The sequence below is a fragment of the Carassius gibelio genome, chromosome A16, assembly GCF_023724105.1.
Source record: "Carassius gibelio isolate Cgi1373 ecotype wild population from Czech Republic chromosome A16, carGib1.2-hapl.c, whole genome shotgun sequence".
Classification (NCBI taxonomy): Eukaryota; Metazoa; Chordata; class Actinopteri; order Cypriniformes; family Cyprinidae; genus Carassius; species Carassius gibelio.
Window position 1 is genome coordinate 8,591,722 of NC_068386.1, and position 21,407 is coordinate 8,613,128.

General features: G+C 37.9%; 1 protein-coding gene across 11 annotated transcripts in view; it reads left to right on the forward strand.

Moving 5' to 3' along the window:
• Positions 1-384: 384 nt before the first annotated feature.
• Positions 385-21,407, forward strand: part of LOC128030519 (receptor-type tyrosine-protein phosphatase U) — a 181,291-nt gene continuing 160,268 nt past the window's right edge. For 7 of the 11 annotated variants that reach the window (XM_052618210.1, XM_052618212.1, XM_052618215.1 and 4 more), the window contains exon 1: positions 385-667. In XM_052618210.1, the coding sequence (XP_052474170.1) occupies positions 598-667 (70 nt within the window). In that variant the 5' untranslated portion in view covers positions 385-597. The remainder of the gene's footprint in view (positions 668-21,407) is intronic. The other 4 variants (XM_052618213.1, XM_052618214.1, XM_052618219.1 and 1 more) reach the window with 1 other exon arrangement.

Genomic DNA, 21,407 nt, shown 5'->3' on the forward strand with positions numbered 1-21,407 from the left:
AACAAGATAAAATGCCTACAACCTATAAATCATAGCATTTGCCCCTCTGGCTCTTGCTTAGACTGTATTTAGGTTTAATTTTTTTTAACTATTCCAAGTATGCTGTAAACACACATGCACAAACACAGGTCAGTATGTTTTAGAGAATGCATACCTTTTCCCTTAATTTATCAACCAATAGAAATCACATAATTAATTCCCCTCTTTATTATGGAAGCTACTTGTCTTTAGTAGCCAGGCTAAAGAGATAATGATGAATCATAATGTACTGTTGTAGCCCGTAAACACCATGATTCGAGCTCAACTTCTCCAATGTCCCGCATGGGGGCGTGGTTCGCACACATTCAAGTTCACTACGCATTCTCGAGCGCCAGAAAGTGCGCTCGGAGAGAAAGAAACACCGCTTCGAACTGTTTATCCTGACGTCAGTTTGAACAGCTCGCACTGCCCCCGTATCACTTCGCGCGACTCTGAACCGAGCTTCGGGTGGATTTTGGGAATCGATGAACGGGAGTGAGTCCACAACTTCACAATCCAAAATACTGGAGCCACTGAAATGATCTCGGCTTGTTTCCCTAACTGGACTAACAACATAAAATGAATACCTGCGCATTTCTCTTGATCCTGGCCGTTCAGATTCACGCCGACAGCGTAGAGGGACCAACAGGTAAAGTGCCGTTTGTTTAAATTACAGAGGCTACGCACTTTCAAACTTGTGCGTGTTTTGAGGATATGAAAAACATAAGATTGTTGTCTTGACAGCAGAAGGCGGCTGAGTTGTACTTTGAAGCCGATAAACTTTTCTGATAACGGAGAAATTTGGCCTCGGTTGTCATAAAAACAGTCAAGATTACACCTGAAGCTTAAAATGAATGGGTGTCTCGGGCTGTATTATTTATTTCTGCTTATAAATTCCATCAGTTGTCCAGATTGACGTAATTCATAGTTTCTATCTTTGAATTTTTGTTATAGTATTTTTCATCGAAAACACGCCTGGAAGAAGTTGTTCGGTATAAAGTAAACAAGTGTAGTCTCATCTGTGAAGCTTTAAATCACTTGGTTGAATTAATGAATCGTTTGTGGCTGCATCAGACGTGTTATAAATGCAGTGGGGTGGCTCATAAATGTGTGTTTTTAATATCAAATTCATGTCAGAAGGTTTTACCGTGAGTTTAATTTTAAAGTGAATTAACCACCAGGCAGCATTTAAGTTATTATTATTATTTTTTATTATTTTTTACTGAATAATCTATTCAAATCATCTGGTGGGTTTTCGTCGCCTAAACTAATTATTTGTTTGACTACGAAAGAAACATCACACACGTTTCACCAGAATATGTTTTTATTGCCTCACAGTGAAGTATATGTGCAGAGTAGTACAAAGTACAGTAACCTACTGCGCTCTTTATTGCTGATAAAAGCGCTCGCATATCCGGTTATGCTTATGAATGATCACAGCTTGTTTATGAGTTGTTCACGCACTGTAGGAAAGAGTCTATTATCTCTTGTTCAAATCATGTTTTTTAATCTGTTTAATAACTAATCTCTCTTTTTAACGCCCATCTTGAGTTTGGCGCCACTCCTCTTTCAATAATAATAATAATGATAACAAAAATACTGTATAGGAGATGGGGGAATAAATAGTTGGTTTACTGGTCTTGTCTAGTTTAAGAGGGTCTGACAAAGCTTATGTTAATCTGGTTTAGCTGTGAGAGCACAAAACCAGCCTACTGACCAGTTAAGCAAAAAGGTTATTCACTTATTTACTTATTTGCAATGTAATGTGAAGATTGGGCTAAATGTACATTTTAATTAAGAAAATATACACATGCAAATTGTGCACATTGAAAGGTATCATATTTACCATCTAATAGTGTTTTTCCCTCCTGTAAAACAGCTGCTGGTGGTGTGCTGGTTTTAACTGGTTCAGGCTGGTCTCCCAGTCTGGTCATGCAGCACACTCAACTGGTTTAGCTAGAAGGCCTTTAACACCTCCAAAACCAAACAATAGACCCAAACCTGACCAGACATGGAGACCAGCAAACCTCGGTCCAAACCAAAACGTGCATTTTCTACATTTACATTATTTTCCATTATTTAGTTATCTGTGTTTTTTTAAGCTGTTTTCCTCATGAGGAGTGTTGGCTGTTCTCCACAGTTTTTGATTTCAGGATTTACTGTCCTTGTAGGCATAACCCGATCCACACACACACACACACACACACACACACACCGAGATTATGAGCAGCTTCCTCCTCCACACTGTCAGTGGGCTGCATGAAGACAGAGCAGATACAGGGAAACTGAAGGGTGCCGCGTGTGCTTGCTCATAATGGACCACTCCCTCTGAGCCAGGCTGTAGGAAACATGTCACATGATTCGGCCAAGAAACTTTTCAAACAATCATGATCCGTTTGAGGAAGCTATTGATTTTCAGTTTACTAAATGACTTCCATTTAGCAAGCTGTCAGGTAGCTGTAGGATTCTGTAACTACCGCTGTGGTCTTGCATTCCCTCTGTTCTTCAGCTGCAGTCGAATCTTCGTTTCTGTTGGTTTTTGGCCTGATTTACACAGTGTAATCCACCCTTATTGTGTTTGACTGCTGTTTCCGCCATAGTTTTTTCCGCTTTTGTTTTGCCATGGCCTGGTTGACAGAAGGCAGCGATGACTGACCCTATGTGTGATGAATACAGGCATTGTAACCAAGTGTCTACTCCTACATTTTTATCTCTTCACACATTCCCTGTCAAGCTACATGCTTTTCTTTTATGAGTTGTGTATCGTTATTTTGAATTTGTAATATGATAGTAATGAATGGATGAACTTTATAAGCACTGATTATATCAACATTCATATAAAAGTATTTTTTAGGAGGTCTATTTATTTATTTTAAAAAATACCTACATTTATTTTATGGGGCAGCTCTACTCTTGCTGCCTAGTGATGGGAGTCTCTTTGTTGGGATGTGCAGCTATGCTCTATTCTTATTTACTGACATCTGGAATAATTGGTCAGTTTATGTCAATAGATATAATCTAACATAATATTGTATTTATTACTAAGTGTTGCTGGTTTAGAACGAGTTGACATAATGTAGGTCTTGTTGATTACAATATTGAGATAAAATGTGTGTGTTTTTTTTTAAAAATAAAGTAAACACAACTTACACAATACAGCTGCTGAATGTGACTTTTTAATGTGGCCTATACCATAGAAATGGAGTAATGAAACTTAAATAGGCAGATATAAGCAGTTGTGCTTATTTCCTCCCACCAATATTTCAGTTATCATCTTTAAAGTATTATAAATTGTTATTATAAATACCAGCCAAAATGTCCATATGGGTTCATCTCTATTAATTTTACAGGATATTTGTGAAAATTGCAACTTTTGTTCATTGGCGAAGTGCAGGCTTGATAAATAGACTTGGCTCCGATATCGGACTGTCACTTAGAAGGGTAACTCTTTTCCACAAGGTTATTGTTATTTAACCATGGTATGTTTTTAACCATGTTTGGAAAGGATGAGTTTCTGTCCTTCTCTTGTGCCTAATTGGCTTTCTCAGGTGTGCTGGACTGTCAGTCTTGTAGCTTGGTTATAGCTTAGACTGCAACAGTTTCTTGTAGTACAGAGCATGGCATGTGCATCAAGGCACTTTCCATTTTCAGGGATCCACTGCAGCAGCACTGCAGTAGCTGGGTGAGTCCAGAGCATGGAAAGCAGCTATCTTTCATAATGCCACAATCGTGGTCATGATGCAAATTACCGCAGGACATGAAACCTTCTTTGTTTGCTTGCAAAGGTGTTTTTTAAAGGTAAAGCATCCGATTTCTGTGCTACAATGTGACCTAGTGGAATTGTAAATATAAAGCATATTTGTAAATCCTCTTTACACTCATCACGCCCTTTTAATGCATTTTTATCATTCTTATCCTTACAGTATCTTACTATTTTATCTCCATCTTGTTTTAAAACACTTACTTTTGTATATGCCATTGTCTGTCTATGTGTATTTTGGCAAGTCTTTGAATTTTGGCTTACGCTTCTGTAACCATATCAGAACACCCCCCCCGCCCCCACCCCCTGTTATGCATCAGCCATGTATCCACACAGACTAAACACCCACTGGCTCAGCCTGCTACAGTCACCACTCCCCAAACTATCACTATTAGTTTAGCTAAAGTGATTGATGGATCTGAGCAGACCGCTCTAAATATTTTGTTAGTGCCTGGGAGGCTCAGCGTTTACATTTTAGGGGAGATAACCCCTTGAATGGCATATTTAGTCAATGGACAACTCTGTTAAGAAAATGTATTTTGACACAAATCTTTCCTGTTTAAGGAAAAGTCAGTTTCTTAGTTCAAACACACCTTTTTAAAAAGGTGCAAATGATACTTATTGTATCGAGACTAAACTGGATTCTTGTCTGTCTGAAAGTGAGTCCTGATGGAATCTGAAGGCTCAAGTTGATCTTTGCTGAAGTTGGTTGATGAAAAAGAACCAGTTTGAGTCAGAGGATCTTGAAGTGGAAAGACTAGGCCGAAAGCCTGGCACAAGCTTGGGTTCTTGAGGACTCTTGGCTCTGCATCTTGCCTTGGAGTTTCATTTAAGCATCCTAAATATGGTTTTGGACCTTCAAAAATGGTCTATGTTGAGTCTCATTCATTTGCAGCTTTTCCTTCAAAACCTTAATTTCTCTTTGGCAGAAAAATGATCTTTGATGGCCTGGGGGTGAGTGAATAATGAGGAAATTTTCATTTTTAGGTGAACTAGTTCTTTAAGGTGGCTCATAAAGGATGGTTTGCTGTGAAGTTATGAAAGTGCAAATGAAGTTTCAGATGTTTTTCCACACTGATTACGAGATAATGCAGCACAGAACATCAATGAGGCCGCCCTGGTGCCCAGGTGTAGGCGGGAGACCTGATAGGAGGGCCTGGATGTCTTGGGCACTCAGATATTATGCATCAAACAGTTTAATTAATCAGAATCAACCTGACATCCAAATTCTTTGACCTAAGCTAATTGCAGAGTACCTGTAAAACAGGAGGCGGCGAGGACCTTGGCGACCACAATTGTATGTCCTTTGTAATTAAGGAAATTGCATAGCGCCTTTCATTTATTTATTTTTTTTGCACTTCCATCTGCAGTGGAATCTCAAAGGACCTTTTTTTTTCTTTTCAGTCCTGACTGTTTAGTGCCACTGAAATAATGAAGAAATGTGAAAAGCAACAGCTGAGAGCGCTCATTCCCCCAGCATCAGAGGCAGTCCGTCTCTTGTCGAGAAATGTTTTCTTTGGACTCGCCTGTCAAACTGCTCTGGACTTATAAGAGGTATGAGGCTGGGACGGGAGAGGGTTTTGGGAAAGGGGGACTGCCAGAGGGCTCTCTCCTCCTCCTCTTCAAACGCCAGAGCTGTACAGTCAACATCTGATGGGAAACGAGCATACGACAACAGAGCGAAGCGGTGCTGGCTTTTCCTTTTGTTGTTTTTGGAAGGCTGCTCAGTTCCTCAGTGATTTATCTACGGATTAAGAAAAAAAAAAAAACAGTTAAGGGGCCCCTGATGGAAATTTGGCTCCGAGAGGATCCGAGACTGGTGTTTAGATGTGAAAATGACAGACTCCAGAACAGGAGGGCACTTAGAAGCCTCGGCTTGCCCTCAAGTTTTGTGAGTTTTACTCTAGGAAGTGCTCACCTCGGTTAGAATCTCCCACGTTAAATCCTGCCTACCCAGGTGCAGCTTTTTTGAATTCATCTTGACAGTGTGCTCTATGATTTTGTTCTCCTCCTTACAAGCAGTAATGCCCGAGGCTACATTTCTTTCATTTTCATTTTCAGGAAGCTTTTTTGCCTCAACTTTGTTTAGCGTCTGTTGAGCTGCACCACATATCAGAGGACTGCAGGTGTTTACATTGTGTGGGTGGTGAATATGCTTTATTTTTAAGTACAGTAATTTCAGCGGTGATGGTAAACAATGATTGAGACCAAAGGGCGCCTCTGCAACGGCTATCTGAATTATACCCCCGCAGGGCACAAAATGAACACCTGCCATGTGCCAATTGCAAGTCAAATTTTCTCATGTTGTAATGAATTGAAATTTAGGAGCATATTTCCGTTTGCAAAATAAGCAATTGGGTCAGATTTCACCGAGCATGTCAATATACATTTATGTTGTTGAAAGAAGTCATTTATTCTCACCATAGCTGAATTTATTTGATAAAAAAAATACAGTAAAGTAATCTCGTGAAATATTATTACAGCTAAAATATAATTTAATTCATTCATGTGATTGTTAAATAGTAGTCATTTTAGAGATAAAGTCTTAACTTCTAAGTTTGACAACGATATTTCGCTTGCCTTTACTCATCAGTTTAATCTATCCTTGCTGGATAAATATGTAACTGTCTTTAAAAAAAAAAAAACTTTTTATATATTTATTTTGTATAGAATTTCTGTCTTTTGTGTGCCATATACACTTGTAAAATGCAGCTAAAAATTGGCTGGTAAGAAAGCCTAGTAGAAAGCCTTATTTTTACATGTTGGATGTTATTTCAAACTTCGAAGGTGCTGATTGTCGATAACCTTATGGCATCATTATTGTCTGATGGCTCTTAGGTGTATTTTTTTGAGGAACAGTGGTTGGTCTGTGATGGTGGTTAGGCCTTCTGAGTTGAGTACTTTCTGCTGTTCTGGCCAACTTTGCTTTTTCAGGTGATTTTTAATCAGGTCATTATAAAAGCCAGCTACCAGTCACTCATGAGTCCCTCTCAGCTTCTGAAAGATCTGCTCTGTGAGATGGCACAACAGCCAAGGACATAATTGCATGGAGCATTAAAAAAAAAAAAACACAAGATATCCTCTATGGACAGCTAATTAAGGTCACTGAGGTAATGTTCAATAGAAACATTCAATGATTTAGGATGTAGAGAAGCAATTTGCCACAAGAAACTCAATTACTTTTAAGATGCTTGGAGACTTCCATCCATTCATCCTTGCTTTACAAAGAAGGTGAGGAACATGAAAGTGCATAACGCTTTGAACCTTCTCTGATTAATTTTCCCTTCACTTTTTTGTATTGTAACATAAATGGAAAAATTGTAACATAAATGGATGGATTTAATGTTCTCAATACTGTTTGTTATCAATTTAATGTTTTAAGATTTGAACTATAGTTACATGTGCTTTGTGTTCTGTTAGTATAAAATTAATAAATTTGTAATCTACAATAACTATTAAGAGATCTTCAGAGATTATTGTTTTTTTCTGAACATCTCTCTTATGTAGTGACACTTACGATGCAGTCCTCAGCAAATCTTTGTGCTGGTCTTTTGTCTCCATGACCTGTTTTGAAGGTCTCTGCTTGTTCCAGTGCTATCTTATAATCTATGTGGTCTGGTGGCATTTCCTTTGTACCTTTTCTTTAAACAAATGGGGTGAGCTCTTGTCAGAATAATTTATTCGATTTGCCAGTTCCTGGCCAGTGCAATGATCTGTGGATGCAAATGTCCTCTCAGTAGAACAGACCTTTTGTGATCGCATGACTCATTTTTCATTCATTCATTCATTTCTTTCAAACCTCTCCCTCTTTTGTTATTTCCTTCTCTCTTAATGCAGTATTTCCCAGACTGTATACAAAATGGTGATGATAAAACTGCTTATGACAAAACTACCCATTTCCCTGACCATTTAGGTTGAGTTTTAGATTGAAATATCATGTATTGTGTTCTCCCTGATTAGCATTTAGTCTGTTTATATTGGCTTTTGTGTTATGACTATGCGCAGCTACACACAGCTGTCACATAACTCTCAGGGATGTACTGATGAGGTTTGTGGTGGAGCTCTGGAGGTTTCTGAATTTCATCTTGGCCCTAGTGCTGCACTGACAGACTGGAGAGATTTACACCGGCCTTGCCCTTATTCTCCATACTCGGTCTCTTGGTGGCCCCGTCCATCAGAGATTAAAGTCCTATTGATCCATGAGCCCAGGAAAGTCCATTTCACTAAGACTCCATCAAACAAGGAGCCCCTTTATGAACCATGTGTTTCTGATATAGAGACATGAAATATAGTAGGTGAAAGCCATCCAGACTCATAGCTGGACTCATATGAATGTAATGTGATCTTAAAATATCTTACTCGTCGTGTTGTGGAATCCTCATGGAAGGATTTCAAATATGTTTGGATTTCTTTGTATTCCCTATAATTGTATTGAGGGAAATGTGTTCATTTTGATTATCTGGTTCCATGATTAGTGTTAAATCTCCATCACCTGCTTTCAAATGGAGCGGCCCTTAAAGGGTTAGTTCACCCAGATAGCAAATTTATGTAATTAATAAATTACCCTCATGTTGTTTCAAACACTTAAGACCTCCGTTTATCTTTGGAACACAGTTTAAGATATTTTAGATTTAGTCCGAGAGCTCTCAGTCCCTCCATTGAAGCTGTGTGTACGATATACTGTCCATGTCCAGAAAGGTAAGAAAAACATCATCAAAGTAGTCCATGTGACATCAGAGGGTCAGTTAGAATTTTTTGTTCTGTTTGAGTGCATGCATTACTCCGGGATATTGGTTTGTTTGAACGCCGAGGGAGTGTCAGCCACATTAAAAAAGTCAACAGCTTAAGTCATTTGTGGATTAATGCGTATTAGAGATGCGAACCATTTAAAACGATTCAGTTCGATTTGGTGAACTGAATGATTTGTTCGCGAACCGGATATCCAGACTGCTTTGATTTGAACTCTTTCTCACAACAGACACGGAAGTGAAGACAATGCTGAATAAAGTCATAGTTTTTGCTATTTTTGGACCAAAATGTATTTTCGATGCTTCAAAAAATTCTAACCGACCCTCTGATGTCACATGGACTACTTTGATGATTTTTTTCTTACCTTTCTGGACATGGACAGTATATCATACACACAGCTTCAATGGAGGGACTGAGAGCTCTCTGACTAAATCTAAAATATCTTAAACTGTGTTCCAAAGATAAACTGAGGATTTACGGGTTTGAAAAAACATGAGGGTAAGATATTAATTACATAGTTATTAATATTAATATTAATTACATTACATAGACAGAGTCGTAGATCACTGACAGGCTATGCAAAATCGCGTTCATTATCGAAGGAGATTCATCTGCAAATTGAACGTGATATTGCGTAGCTTGTCAGTGATCTATGGCTCTGTCTATTAAATGCCACTCTATTTGAAAGCAGGTTATGGCGATTTACTTATTTTTTTATTGAAAACGTTGCAACTAAATATTTGAGAAAGCAGCAATATGTGAAATAAATTATTTATTTAAAATATTAAGTTATAAAAAACCCAGGCTAAATCTTTAATATATTTATTAAAAAATCTGATATATTATTTTATTTATTTATTTAGTGCAAAACGCTGCTTTATCTTAAATATTTACTAAATATTTAGCTGCTATTTATTTATTGATTTATTTATTCATTCATTTTAATTACAAATATATATTTTTAAAAGCTGTTATGTCTGCTTTCAGTATTGGTTTAATTTATCTTATTTGAATCATTTTACAAAATGCTAATAATAACCATTTCCGATATAATCATGATATATTGTGCATTCCTTGTCATTTTTGACTGAATTCGGAAGCAAACAGACAGACTAATGCATCTTAATTCATCTCTATAAATATCTCCAAAAAGTGATTCCAACTTCTAGAAACTCTGGTTCTTTTCAGCAATTATTGGCAGTAAGCACGAGCACAAGATCACAGATGCAGTCTGTCATACTTGTTAGATCTCATCATAAACATACCCATCTGGTCGATTTCTTTCTCTTGCTCTTTCTCATTCCCACACGCGTCGTGACACCCTACCAGGAAGTTGCTGTGCGTGCGTCTGGGCACAGTCTGCAGCCTTTGTCACTCCCCCCAAGATCCTATGGGAAAGTGTCGAGTTACATAGTCTCAGGCATCAGTCTAGGAGTAGATTTAGTTTGAATTTCAGAAATCCACCTGATTTGTTCTACTCTCATCATATGACGCGGGGTCAGGAGTGGATGTGCGCCAAACCTTTCGGCTATTTCCTTCTCTGGCACGCACACGGCTTTAGCTGCAGAACACGTCATCTTTCTTGATTTCCAAAAAAATTGTCTTGTTGCCCAGCTACAGTCAGCCATTGTTAAGTTGCACACCATTTGCAGTCTTTAGTTTCGCTGTTTAGTTAACACTATGTAATACGAAACCAGCAAATGAGCAACAGTCCTTTCCAATGAAGTTTCCTGTTACTCTATAGAAAGTTATAAGCCTGCATAACAGGTTCTCAGTCTGTTTTTATTTGAGATATAAAGTCAAGCCAATGTTTTTACTAGTTGGTGCAGGATACTAGTTCATTTATGTAAGTGAGGATTGCAAAATAAAATAAACTGTGACACATTATACCCAAAAATTCTTCATACAGTGGACTACCAGTAAAAGATTGGGTGTTATTTAACATTATCGAGATGAATTTATTCTGAGACAGTTTAACTTTGAGCTGTTGTCATATTTTATTACCATTTTCTAAACATATAAACTGTGATAATGAATGAAATGTTGAAGTTGTCTGAATAAATTTTGGTTTGACTGTATTCATATTTTGATCTAAAAATTAATTGATAAAGCCACTGCATTTATGTATTTATTAGAAACCTTAAAATTACCCCCCCCCCCATGTAGAGCCTATTCATATTTTGAGCAAAAAATGTATTGAAAAAGCAAGTATTTAACAAAAGCTATATATTACAGTGACAGTCCTGTTTGTCTATGTATGTATTTTACATATGTATTCATATTTTGATTGAAAAATGTATTTAAAAAAAAAGCAAAAAAAAAAAAAAACATACAATATGTATTTTTTATTAATGAAAAGCTATACAGGGTCTATCTCAATAAATTAGATTTTTGAGTGAACTATCCCTTTAATAATAATGGTCGTAATGTTCAATACACCAATCAGAGTGTCATCTCCCATTCCCTTTAAGAGCAAAATACGACTTAAACTACTTCAGTCTGTGTGCATTGAATTTATTTAATACACAAGTTTCACAATTTTAGTTGAATTTCTGAAATAAATTAACTTTTCCACAATGTTCTAATTTATTTAGATGCACCTGTGTCTATTTTTATTTTATTTTATATAATGACTAATACCGATGTAGTCATGATCATGATATATTGTGCAACCCTTATCATTTCTGCCTGAATATTTTTTATTTATTTTTTAAGCACATAGACAGTCTAACTCATCCTGTTCCACTTCTATAAATATGTCCAAAAATGATTTTTCAGCAACTGTTTGCAGTGAACAGGAGCATTCTCATGGGGATCCTTCAGGCGAGCTGGGCTGCATCACATGGGTGGCCCGTAATCACATCTTCACCATTAAGTCATTACAGCCAGAATGAAAGAGCGGGATGTGAGCTCTTTTGTCTTGAAAAGAGAATTATGGCGACTGTGTTGTCAGCTTGATTTAAACACACACATTCACACATCCAGACTGATAACATCAAGCCTCAAATTGCCAGTTTCTTCTATTTTACAGCTTTCGGTGACACCTGCCATGTCACGGCAGTGTGGATGTTATTTGAATAGGAAGTGCTCTTTCTGTTTCTGTGGGTGACTTCTCCCCGGTGTGACAGCTGTTCTTGGCAGGTTATGGCATGAGTGTGACCGGTGTCAGCAGGGACTGCATCACTGTCGCCTCAGTACACTTCTCTTTCACACCTGTCTGTTCTACCTGAGCTCCATGGGCTTCCAGATCACGCTTCCAGACACAGTTTTCACTTTGTCACATTTGCTTACACTCATATGTCATGTTAATTTATGTTCACAAGCAGTCTGTAATGACTAAGGACATCCCCCCAAGGCTGAGGGGTCTATAGCTAATGTAATGGTGGAAACACATTAGAGCTTTTCCTAAAACCGCCGCCTTGCCATCTCCTGCCTATATCAGACTTCTAAGGCAGCATCTGAAATGAAATGGAACCTAATTAGTGATTGATTTTGATTCGCTTTGGGAAGGTTGTGGCTCACATGTGTGTCGACAGATAGCATTGCTCACAAAAAATGCAAGGAAGACTGTACTTACAACTGATTTCTGGAGTTTGGTGGTAGCATATTGCTAGGCTAAGCTTTCAAGTAAGCATAAAAATACATGGTATGCAAATTTTTTGGGAAAAATAGTATCAGTTTAATTAGATTAGATGGGTAGATAGACACTTTTTTTTTTTGGATACAAAGCTCTATTATGGCTTCAGTTGAAAAATGCTAATTACTTACTATTTTTGGGAAACTCAGGGGCTCTGTTGTTTGTTAAAATAATTAATTAATTGATCCATCCAAATGAAAATACTCTGATTTGGAAATATATTTCCCTTGGGAATAGTCCTTGATAAATAGATTTGTGTTTATTTTTATTTATTGGTTCACTGGTTAATTACAGAGATTAAATTCTAATGCGATACACTGTTAATTGTGACTCAAATGTAATAAGGAAAACAAATAAATGAAGAGTTTGGTTCCAAAACACAATAAATCCATTTTGATTAATTTGAAGTAAAATTTGATAGAAGTAAATCATTTGAAGTAAAAAGTTTTCTTTACCAAGAAAGTGGCGAGATGAAAACCACTATTGTCTGTTTCAAATTTATACATAGCATCTTTAGGTTATAATAACATAAAAAATTCCAATCCATGTTTTTATTATCAAAGATTTATTATAATTTTTTTAATATATTTTTCCCCCCAAAATGCAATAAAGCCATTGAATCAACTTGAAAGTTATTTTTCATATTGAAACTGATGAAAATACACAAAACAGTAAGTTGATCCACATATATGACAGCCTCTGAACTTGGTCAGTACTAATCTCATACAGTATACAGTCACTGGACAAAAATACATTCATCAGCAATCGCTTCAAAAATGAATTCAACGGGTCATCACTGATTTCACATCACTGATTTTCACATAGAGCAGCTGTTACTACACAGAGCCGTTGTTAATAGAGAAGATGCGCAAATCACGTTAATTTTCAACGTTTTTTGGCGCATCTTCTCAGTTAACAACGGCTCTGTGTAGTAACAGCTGCTCTATGTGAAATCACGCACCTGATGGAATTAACCGCTGATTAGAGAACCGGCTTTACTGACGAGATGCGCATTAACGATCGGCCGATCGTGATCGGAGCACCTCTAGTCATCACGTTAATGCTATAAATTAATTACAGCAATCAAATAAAATGTCATCATGAACAAGAACATGAAAAACAATATCACATTAGAAATTCCAAAATGACATTTCCCTTACATTCAGCTTCCAAAAGTGCATTCATTTTTGCCATGTTACATTCATTTAGTTGAATAGTGCTATGTGCTGTATTACCAAAAACATAAATGGCATCAATAAAAACACTGACAAGCTGCACAATATAGCGTTCATAATCGAATGCGATTCATCAAATGAACGGCGATATAGCATTGCTTGTCAGTGATCTACAGCTCTGTGTATTAAATGCATCTGAATAATTTCAATCTGAAAGCACGTGATGGAGATTTCGGTACTATTAATCACAGAACCAGATTTATAGAACAGATTTATTTATCTTGCAGCCCTTGTTTGTTGATCACAAATTAGGATGTTGGGTGTATCCAGAGCACCGCCATTACTGTCTAGAGTGCGTGGAATGGTGCGCTGTGATTGGTTGTTACTGTTTACAGTGTGTGGAATGGTGCGCTGTGATTGGTTGAGAGGATTATATCACATTCTGCAAAAAAGGGAGACTGGCGGTTTTCGCTAACCTCTGAAGAAGGTTCGAAAGTAAGCACAGATGTCCACTGTCCATTTTTTATGATTTCCTATAGGGTAGCTACAGATTCTACACCTACATGCTCCTAAAATCGTGTGGCGTACAGAATGATTTTCTCCCACATGCCCTTCAAATAGTGTTGAGACCTCAGTGGAAGCTTCGCCAGCACCAGCTTGGCACGCCAAAGTAGATGTTTAGCAATTTATATGATGTTCGATATGGTCTGTCATATGGTTATGAATTATATAAATGCAGCATGAGGATAATTGAATGAATGAAGGGCCCACATGATAGGTGAGCTGTTCAGACTCCGGTGTTTGCTGGAGACCTGAGAGTGAAGGATTATTGATCTACTACCGACCGCCAGAAAAAGCTTATCGCTTCCTTTTAGAGTTCTTCTCCCAGTTGTCTCCCGCGGGTCTCTGGACTTTATTCCCAGTTCATGATCAGATCACCTCAGATGAAGTGTTTCTTCCTCTCGGCACTTTCTCATCTACTCTCTATCTCTCTTGCACAGTCTCTCTTGCCCTGTCTGTCTATCCTGTCCCTCTGGTTCTCTCTCTCACATTGCCCTTCATATTCTCAGTCTCTGCAGAAATCAGCATGCAGCCCTTGGTTGACATCCATAATGCATATGCATGCGCTAGCATGAGTTTGCAGGAGTTTGTGTTCTGTCTTGTGGGACGGTGTATGTCTCGCATGGAATCCTGAAGGACTTCACTCTTTGCTATGAGAATTAGATGTGGGACGGATCTTGAGTCTTTGTTAATAAATTCTGGATTCCCAATCAGACCTCTACATTTTTATCATTTTTTGCCAATTGACCAACATTGTGCTTAAAATGATCATAAAAACATTGTGCTTAAAATGATCATAAATGTATGTGTTACTACTACTGCTAATTAAATAATATTTTAATAATAATTATTATTATAAATCATGTTTTTGTTTATATTATTCATTAAGATTAGTGCTACATGTTTCTCACTTATTATATGTAAAGTCTTGGTCAGATTGATTTTCGTTGTTCTTGTTAATAATTTTGTTTACTGTACAAACATCACTACTTGTAGATGGGGTCTTTGTCTCAGGGTTATTGTGGGCCTTCAAGATGTTCAGTGCCTCTTGTCTCCTTTCAGTTCTTTCAGTTCCTGATTATCCCTGAAATACTCAGCCTCTCAGCTTCCAGATACTAATCAGGAATGAAGACTGTCTGACAGGGAGAATTTGTTACTTTATTCTTGATTTATCTTAACACAGCTAGCTCAGAGCTAGTTGGACCTACCCTTTAGCTCCATTTGGCATGTGAAACAGTATAGTTCTTGTCTGCAGCAATTCTACAATTATTGTAGACCAATGGATTTAAAGCTTTGGTGTCTTAAGTAGTAAGTACTAAGACTGGTGTGTTTTTACTCGTTTTATCACAGTACACATAGAGCAAGAGAATTTTGGGTTATGGACATTTTTTGAGTTCTTGTAGGAACAAGAACAAACACTTAACACAGCAGCAAATTTCATGTTTTTTTTTTTTTTTTGTTTTTTTACTTACAAGTGGAGGAGTGAAAAGAAGACCTGCATGAGAGTGGCATTCAGGATGTTTCCTATCAGTGCAGTGACAGCCATTATCCTTGGAGATGAAGCAGCTGTGTTGCTTCTCTTCCTTTTTTGGTGGTGTTTTTGGCACTGATATTGTACCTGAAATGTTCATATTTAAACTTCAGGTGAATTGAACTGGTTCCATAGTGCTTGTTTTTTTATTAAAGACACTATTTGAATTGTTTTATAACACTATTTTATTGTATATACTAAATGCAATATACACTATTTCATTGCAAAGTATAACTACTATGTCCTGTGGTTTTAGATTTCCCTGAAACAGTTTAACATGGGTAGAATACAATGTTGTAAACAATGCAACACATTTTTTTCTTGCTGATATATTGCACTATATTGCATCAAACCAGGCTGTGATATCTCTTGTTTCTCTGGCATCATGAACCACTTTTGTTTCTCCCTGCATCCATTAGCTGGTCAGACTAGCTAATTGGGAATGGGTTTAAGCAGGGATTAAACCGGCATGAGATGTAGGTGGATGAGGGAGGCGAAGGGAGAAGGCTTTGGAAAGAGATGAGTGGCTAATGTGACACTGAGTAGAAACAGAACAAAGCTCTGCCGACAGTGGCCTCAGTGACTTCAAGGGAGCTCACATTCACTGAGACACACAGCATTAACGGTTTCAGAATCAAATCCAAGAGCTTTCTAACCCTGCATAGACAGCAAGGGAACTACCACGTCCAAAGCCCAGAAACGGAGAAAGGATGTTGTTCGAATCGTCCATGTGACATCAGTGGTCCAACCGTAATGTAATGAAGCTACGGGAATACTTTTTGTGTGCAAAGAAAACAAAAATAAGGACTTTATTCAACCATTGTTCAATGTCCACTGCTGTTCACGAGAGTACTACGAAACATATGTCTGTATTCCTCTTGAAAACAAGACGCTGTGAATACAGGTCCTACGTAAGAACACAAGCTCATGGGTGAATGTTTACAAGAACAATTGTGCAGATTACACTCGAAAAATAGTGGAACATGTGATTCAAATTTCTGCCCGTTCAAAAGAATTAAGGAACATTTTGATACCACTAACCTGGCTAACTATGAAACTTTGAGCTCAATAGATTGTAGTATTAAAGGTCCCAAGTTTGCTTTGTTTAGTCTGCAACTCTGCATATTGCCTCATTTCTCAATTCTTAATTAGCGTTGAAGTATGTCTCAGGTTCAGTAACTTCCTTGTGTTTTATCATGGTGCATCGAGCACAGTTGGACCAGGTTCACTCAAGGTTAACCAGCGGCAGCTGTGTTCTGGTTTTCTGGCATCTTTTAAAGAATGTGGTCTTATCCACCTCTCTTTGCCCCCTCCAAACGTTGTCATAATCCTATAACAAAGGCCAGTCAATAAGTCTGACCTCAGGACATATAAATGTAACCAAACTTAAGAGGTTTGGTGCAAGCTTTTCTGTGTGTTGAGTTAAAACGTTCAATTTTTGCCAGAAGCAAAGGACCAGGTTCCTCTGGTCCTGCAAGGTTTTAGATTTCTTTTATTGAGGATATATTAGCTAAGGCTGTTTTCTACTGCAGTATTAAATAGCTTTACCATTATAAACCCTTGCACCGTCGGTGATGAATTAATGCCTGAACCCACATCGTAGAATTCGGATGCTACATAACGGCATGACTGTGGTGCTGTGGATTTGTTCTGGTCCACTGAGCCTGAGTGGCGCCAGAGGTTCTGCCCAGGGATTTCAAGCGGTATTCCAGAGACCAAATCCCGGAACAGACACTGAGCGAGCAGAGCAGCACTTAATCTCTTCATTATTAACTCATAAATATTTATTTGAGACTGCGTCTAAAGGAAGAGATTTGCTCACAGATCTTCAGATGAAGAGCTGCATTTTATGTCTTTTGACTGCATGGAAGGGCCTGTTTCTGAACCTTAGCAGTGAACAAATCTTTCTTTTGAATCTGATCTTTTCAGGTAATGAGTTGAACTGGTTCTCAAAACCCAGTCAGAATGGTTCATTCACAAATGAGACTAAAGCAGTCTAAGCAGATCTGGAGTCAGCAACTCACTGATCCATATAGTCTGCTTTTTTCCATTCAATTGAACTGGTTCAAGATTTGGACTGAAAGGTCCAAGCAGTTCTTGAATCAACTCAGACCTGAAGACTGGAAGACCAGTGTTCAGAAGACTGACTTTCCAGTCAGTAATGTTTGCGGCTTTGCCCTCAGCAGTGAAAGTCTTCAACTCATCAAGCTGCTCACCTTTGCTCCTGGGCAGCTTTAAGGGTGTTTGTGTGTGTGTGTGTGTGTTTATGTTTATAAGCCCACAGCAGACAGGTTCCCAGGGTGGTCATTAGTGCCCCAGATAACAAATAGTGTTGTGTTTTCTTTTGCCCCGGGGGAGTAAAAAGCTTCAATGTCTGATGAAAATATCACCTTGCTCCCTAGAGCAGGCACTCGGTATAACTTCATTAGCCAGCTCAATCCACACATTAACTTGATTACAGTAACTAACTTATTCAGCTGGTGACAATGGGACACTGGGAATTTATTTATATATGACTTCACCAATATTATTTTGCTGTAGAATGCAAAAAGTTTAGCAGAATGTTGATGCTGCATGAACGTTTGCCTAAGCATCTTCTTTTGAAAAAAAGTCATTCAGGTTTGGAACAATATGAAGGTGAGTAAATGATGACTTTCATTTTTAGTTCCTCTTCCTTTTTATGTTTCAAAATACGAATCAAGATAGAATATATTTCAGTAATGGATGACTGGATAAATGTGACGTGTATCAATTATTAATACGCAGTCGAGAACGATCCATCGCACCTTAGCCCTTTTCTCCAGATCATTTCATTCTGGTTTGGATTTTAATTCACATCAGCACCTCTCCTGCCTGTTGAATATGTCCTCTAAGGTTCTTGGGTATTTTTTTTCTCCTCGTCTTTGCAAGCTCACCAGTCTGGCAGAATCTTCTTATGCAGCATGCATGAGTGAACCCTTTGGCCCTTAACGAGACGTGTCCTCGCACACTTGCTAGACTGTAAATGAGGTGGCATCCCTGATCTACAAAACGTCTCTCATCTTCAATGCCACCAGCCTCTCCTTCAGGTCAGGTGAGAGGAGAACCGAGGTAGTGTTGAGGACAAAAGAATGAAGGGTCGATTGTGGCCAGAGTCTTGGTTAAATTTGGTTAGACTCCTCCTCTTTTGCATAAAATAACTATGATAATAAATAATAAATGCCTGTGCAAGTTGCCTGGCAACTATCTTGAAGTGTGACGTCTCTTCAGCATGTCTTCATGGGGGTCTGTGCTGACATTAAAGAGGTAGCGAATTGTCTTTGTTTTTTATTTTGTACCGTTCTCACAGGTCCACTGATAATGTCATCAAGATTTTCACATCAAAATCTTCTGTCCTGTTTTGACCCTCCTCATAGGAACCCTCTGTTTGAATAGTCATCGCGGATTGTAGACATGGAAGTTAACATTCACTGTTATGATTGGCTAACAGTTGTGTACGTATGTTTGACAGCCTACATCTTTCATAGATGGACACTGCAGTGATTTAGGTTAAAAATGCATAAATACTCGCTACATATTAAACGATCAGTAATAACAGAGAAAGCAATAATGACCACATGATAACACTTACTTAGTCTTGTGAGTTGCGACATTACTCTCAGATCCAAAATATTCGGCACAACAGTCGTCTTTTTTAGTTTCAATCTTTCTGAAAATCCTTGTGCCACGGTAAAATGAAGTGATCAAAGGACCAAGTTCTTACTGACATGGTCTGGAACTTTATAAAAAATTCATTTAATCCATTCTTAATCTGTCTTAAAGCAGCACTATATAAATTTTTGTTCTATAGCAGTTAATAAACAGAACTGCACGCATCCCAGCAGAAGAAAATTCTAACCGGAGCTACTAGTTTATGTCTATGGCAATTCACGCAGGTATGTGTTACTCCGCAGCGGTGATGACCCAAACAGGCTACAATAGGTTAATAATAATCACTTATTATAAATGTACCATAGTGGTTTGGGATAAGACAAAAAGTTGGTTTGGTAGATTAATTTATGATGTACTCGCTCATTATATACATTTAGCAAATTCTGAACACGGAAAAAGTTGCATATTGTTGGGATCAGAAGGAAGGCGATGCAAAGACTGTGTGTTTCCAAAACTTGGCACTGAACAGCTTCTTGTTTTCAGAGCAACTTTATCGTTTGGTTTCTGCATAGACCTGCGTTTGCCTCTCTCATTATTTACACTACTTGTGCGAATCGGTGGGCGGAGCTAAACACGCAGTGATTAGAAGGCAAGCAGGCATTGATCTTCTTCATTGGAGGCGGGGTTCAGCCACCCTATTACGTCACAGAATGGCACCTTCCACAACCTGTAGTTTTGGCAGACTGGCTTCAATTTAAGCTGTTTTTAGTTCTGAAACTTACAGGATGTTTTTATACAGTTACCTCTTATCTGTCGAAAGATCAATGGATTTTTGATTTCATGACCCCCTTCAGACATGTTGTTAATTATTGACTTAAATTGAGGATCTTGTTTCTGTGAACAAATCTCCACCAGTTAGATTCACAGCAGCACACATATAGACATTTTTATATGACAACAATAATAAAAAAACATATCACTCTTTATTATTTTGAATTAAGTGTTATTATTTTCATTGATTGAAATGTAATATATTGTACAAAAATTACTGTTAAAGTAGTGAGATTCAAGTCAATGGTGGATGAATTATGGAAAACATTGAGGTAAAATTTTGCTTGAATTTCTAGAAAACAATGTTGCAATGCCAAATCTTACTTTTTCTTTATGTAAAATATGATTTTCTTCTTTTTGGTTTATATAGTGATTTGTGACCTGGACCATGTTTGACAGATTTAGTGAGATTTGGATGACTTTTATTTTGGTATTTAGAGATGAGAGGTAGTGTGGAGGTATGTTTTTTTATGATAGAGTTCTTGCATTCATTTTATTCATCTTTGGTGGATTATTATATCCGTTTGATACTTGCATTACAAAAAAAAATTAACACCATGTAGGTGTTTTAAAGTGCTCATTAAATCAAAATTGTCCTGGTCGATTCTGATCAAAAGGTCACTTTTACATTTGAAATGTGTGTAGACCTTGACCTCATGTTTGCCTTGTGTCACAAGTACATCTCTCTGCACTTTGTCTTCCTCCCAAGTAAAGGATACTACCATTTTAGCACGAGGTCAGACACGGCTCTAAAATGCTGCTTCATGAACTGGAAAGCTTCTGTAATGTAATAAAATGTTCTCAGGGGAGATAGAGTTTTATCAGGGACATGCAAGTGACCTAAACGCTGAAATTTTTTTTTTTTTTTTTTGTGAGGAAGGATTTGGACTGTGTTGGTGTGGTTTGCCTGAAGAAGCGGTCTCCTGGCCAGTCAGGCGAGACATCTGGGTGGAATACCTCAGGTCTGTGGTTGACCTAGCCAGTCAGAAATGGTCCTGGAGGAGAAACACATAAACAAAACCACTGACCTACACCCTCTTTAGCATGAGAATGGTGTTGTCTGCTCTGACCGATGCGGTTTTGTGGTGCTCATGTGTCAAATCTTCTTTATAGAAAAGATCACACATACACAGCATGCTTCCCTCATTCACAAAGATAAACGCTGTAGACAAACATGTCTCTTATACAGCAGTGCTTTTGCATCTGACTACAGCCTGCACAAACTAGAACATTAAAAACGATATATTTTTATTTTTTGTTTTATGTTGTGTTGGTGCAGAAATCGCTTATGGCAGCTTTAATTGAGTGAAATCTCATTAGATGTTGAACTGCACAGTGAAAACTTCAAACGGAGGGCTACCCTCTGTAACAAAGGATTTAAAAAAAAGTGAAAGTGAAAGGGACGTGGCATACAGCCAAGTATGGTGACCCATACTCGGAATTCGCGCTCTGCTTTTAACCCATCCAAAGTGCACACACACAGCAGTGAACACACACACACACACCGTGAACACA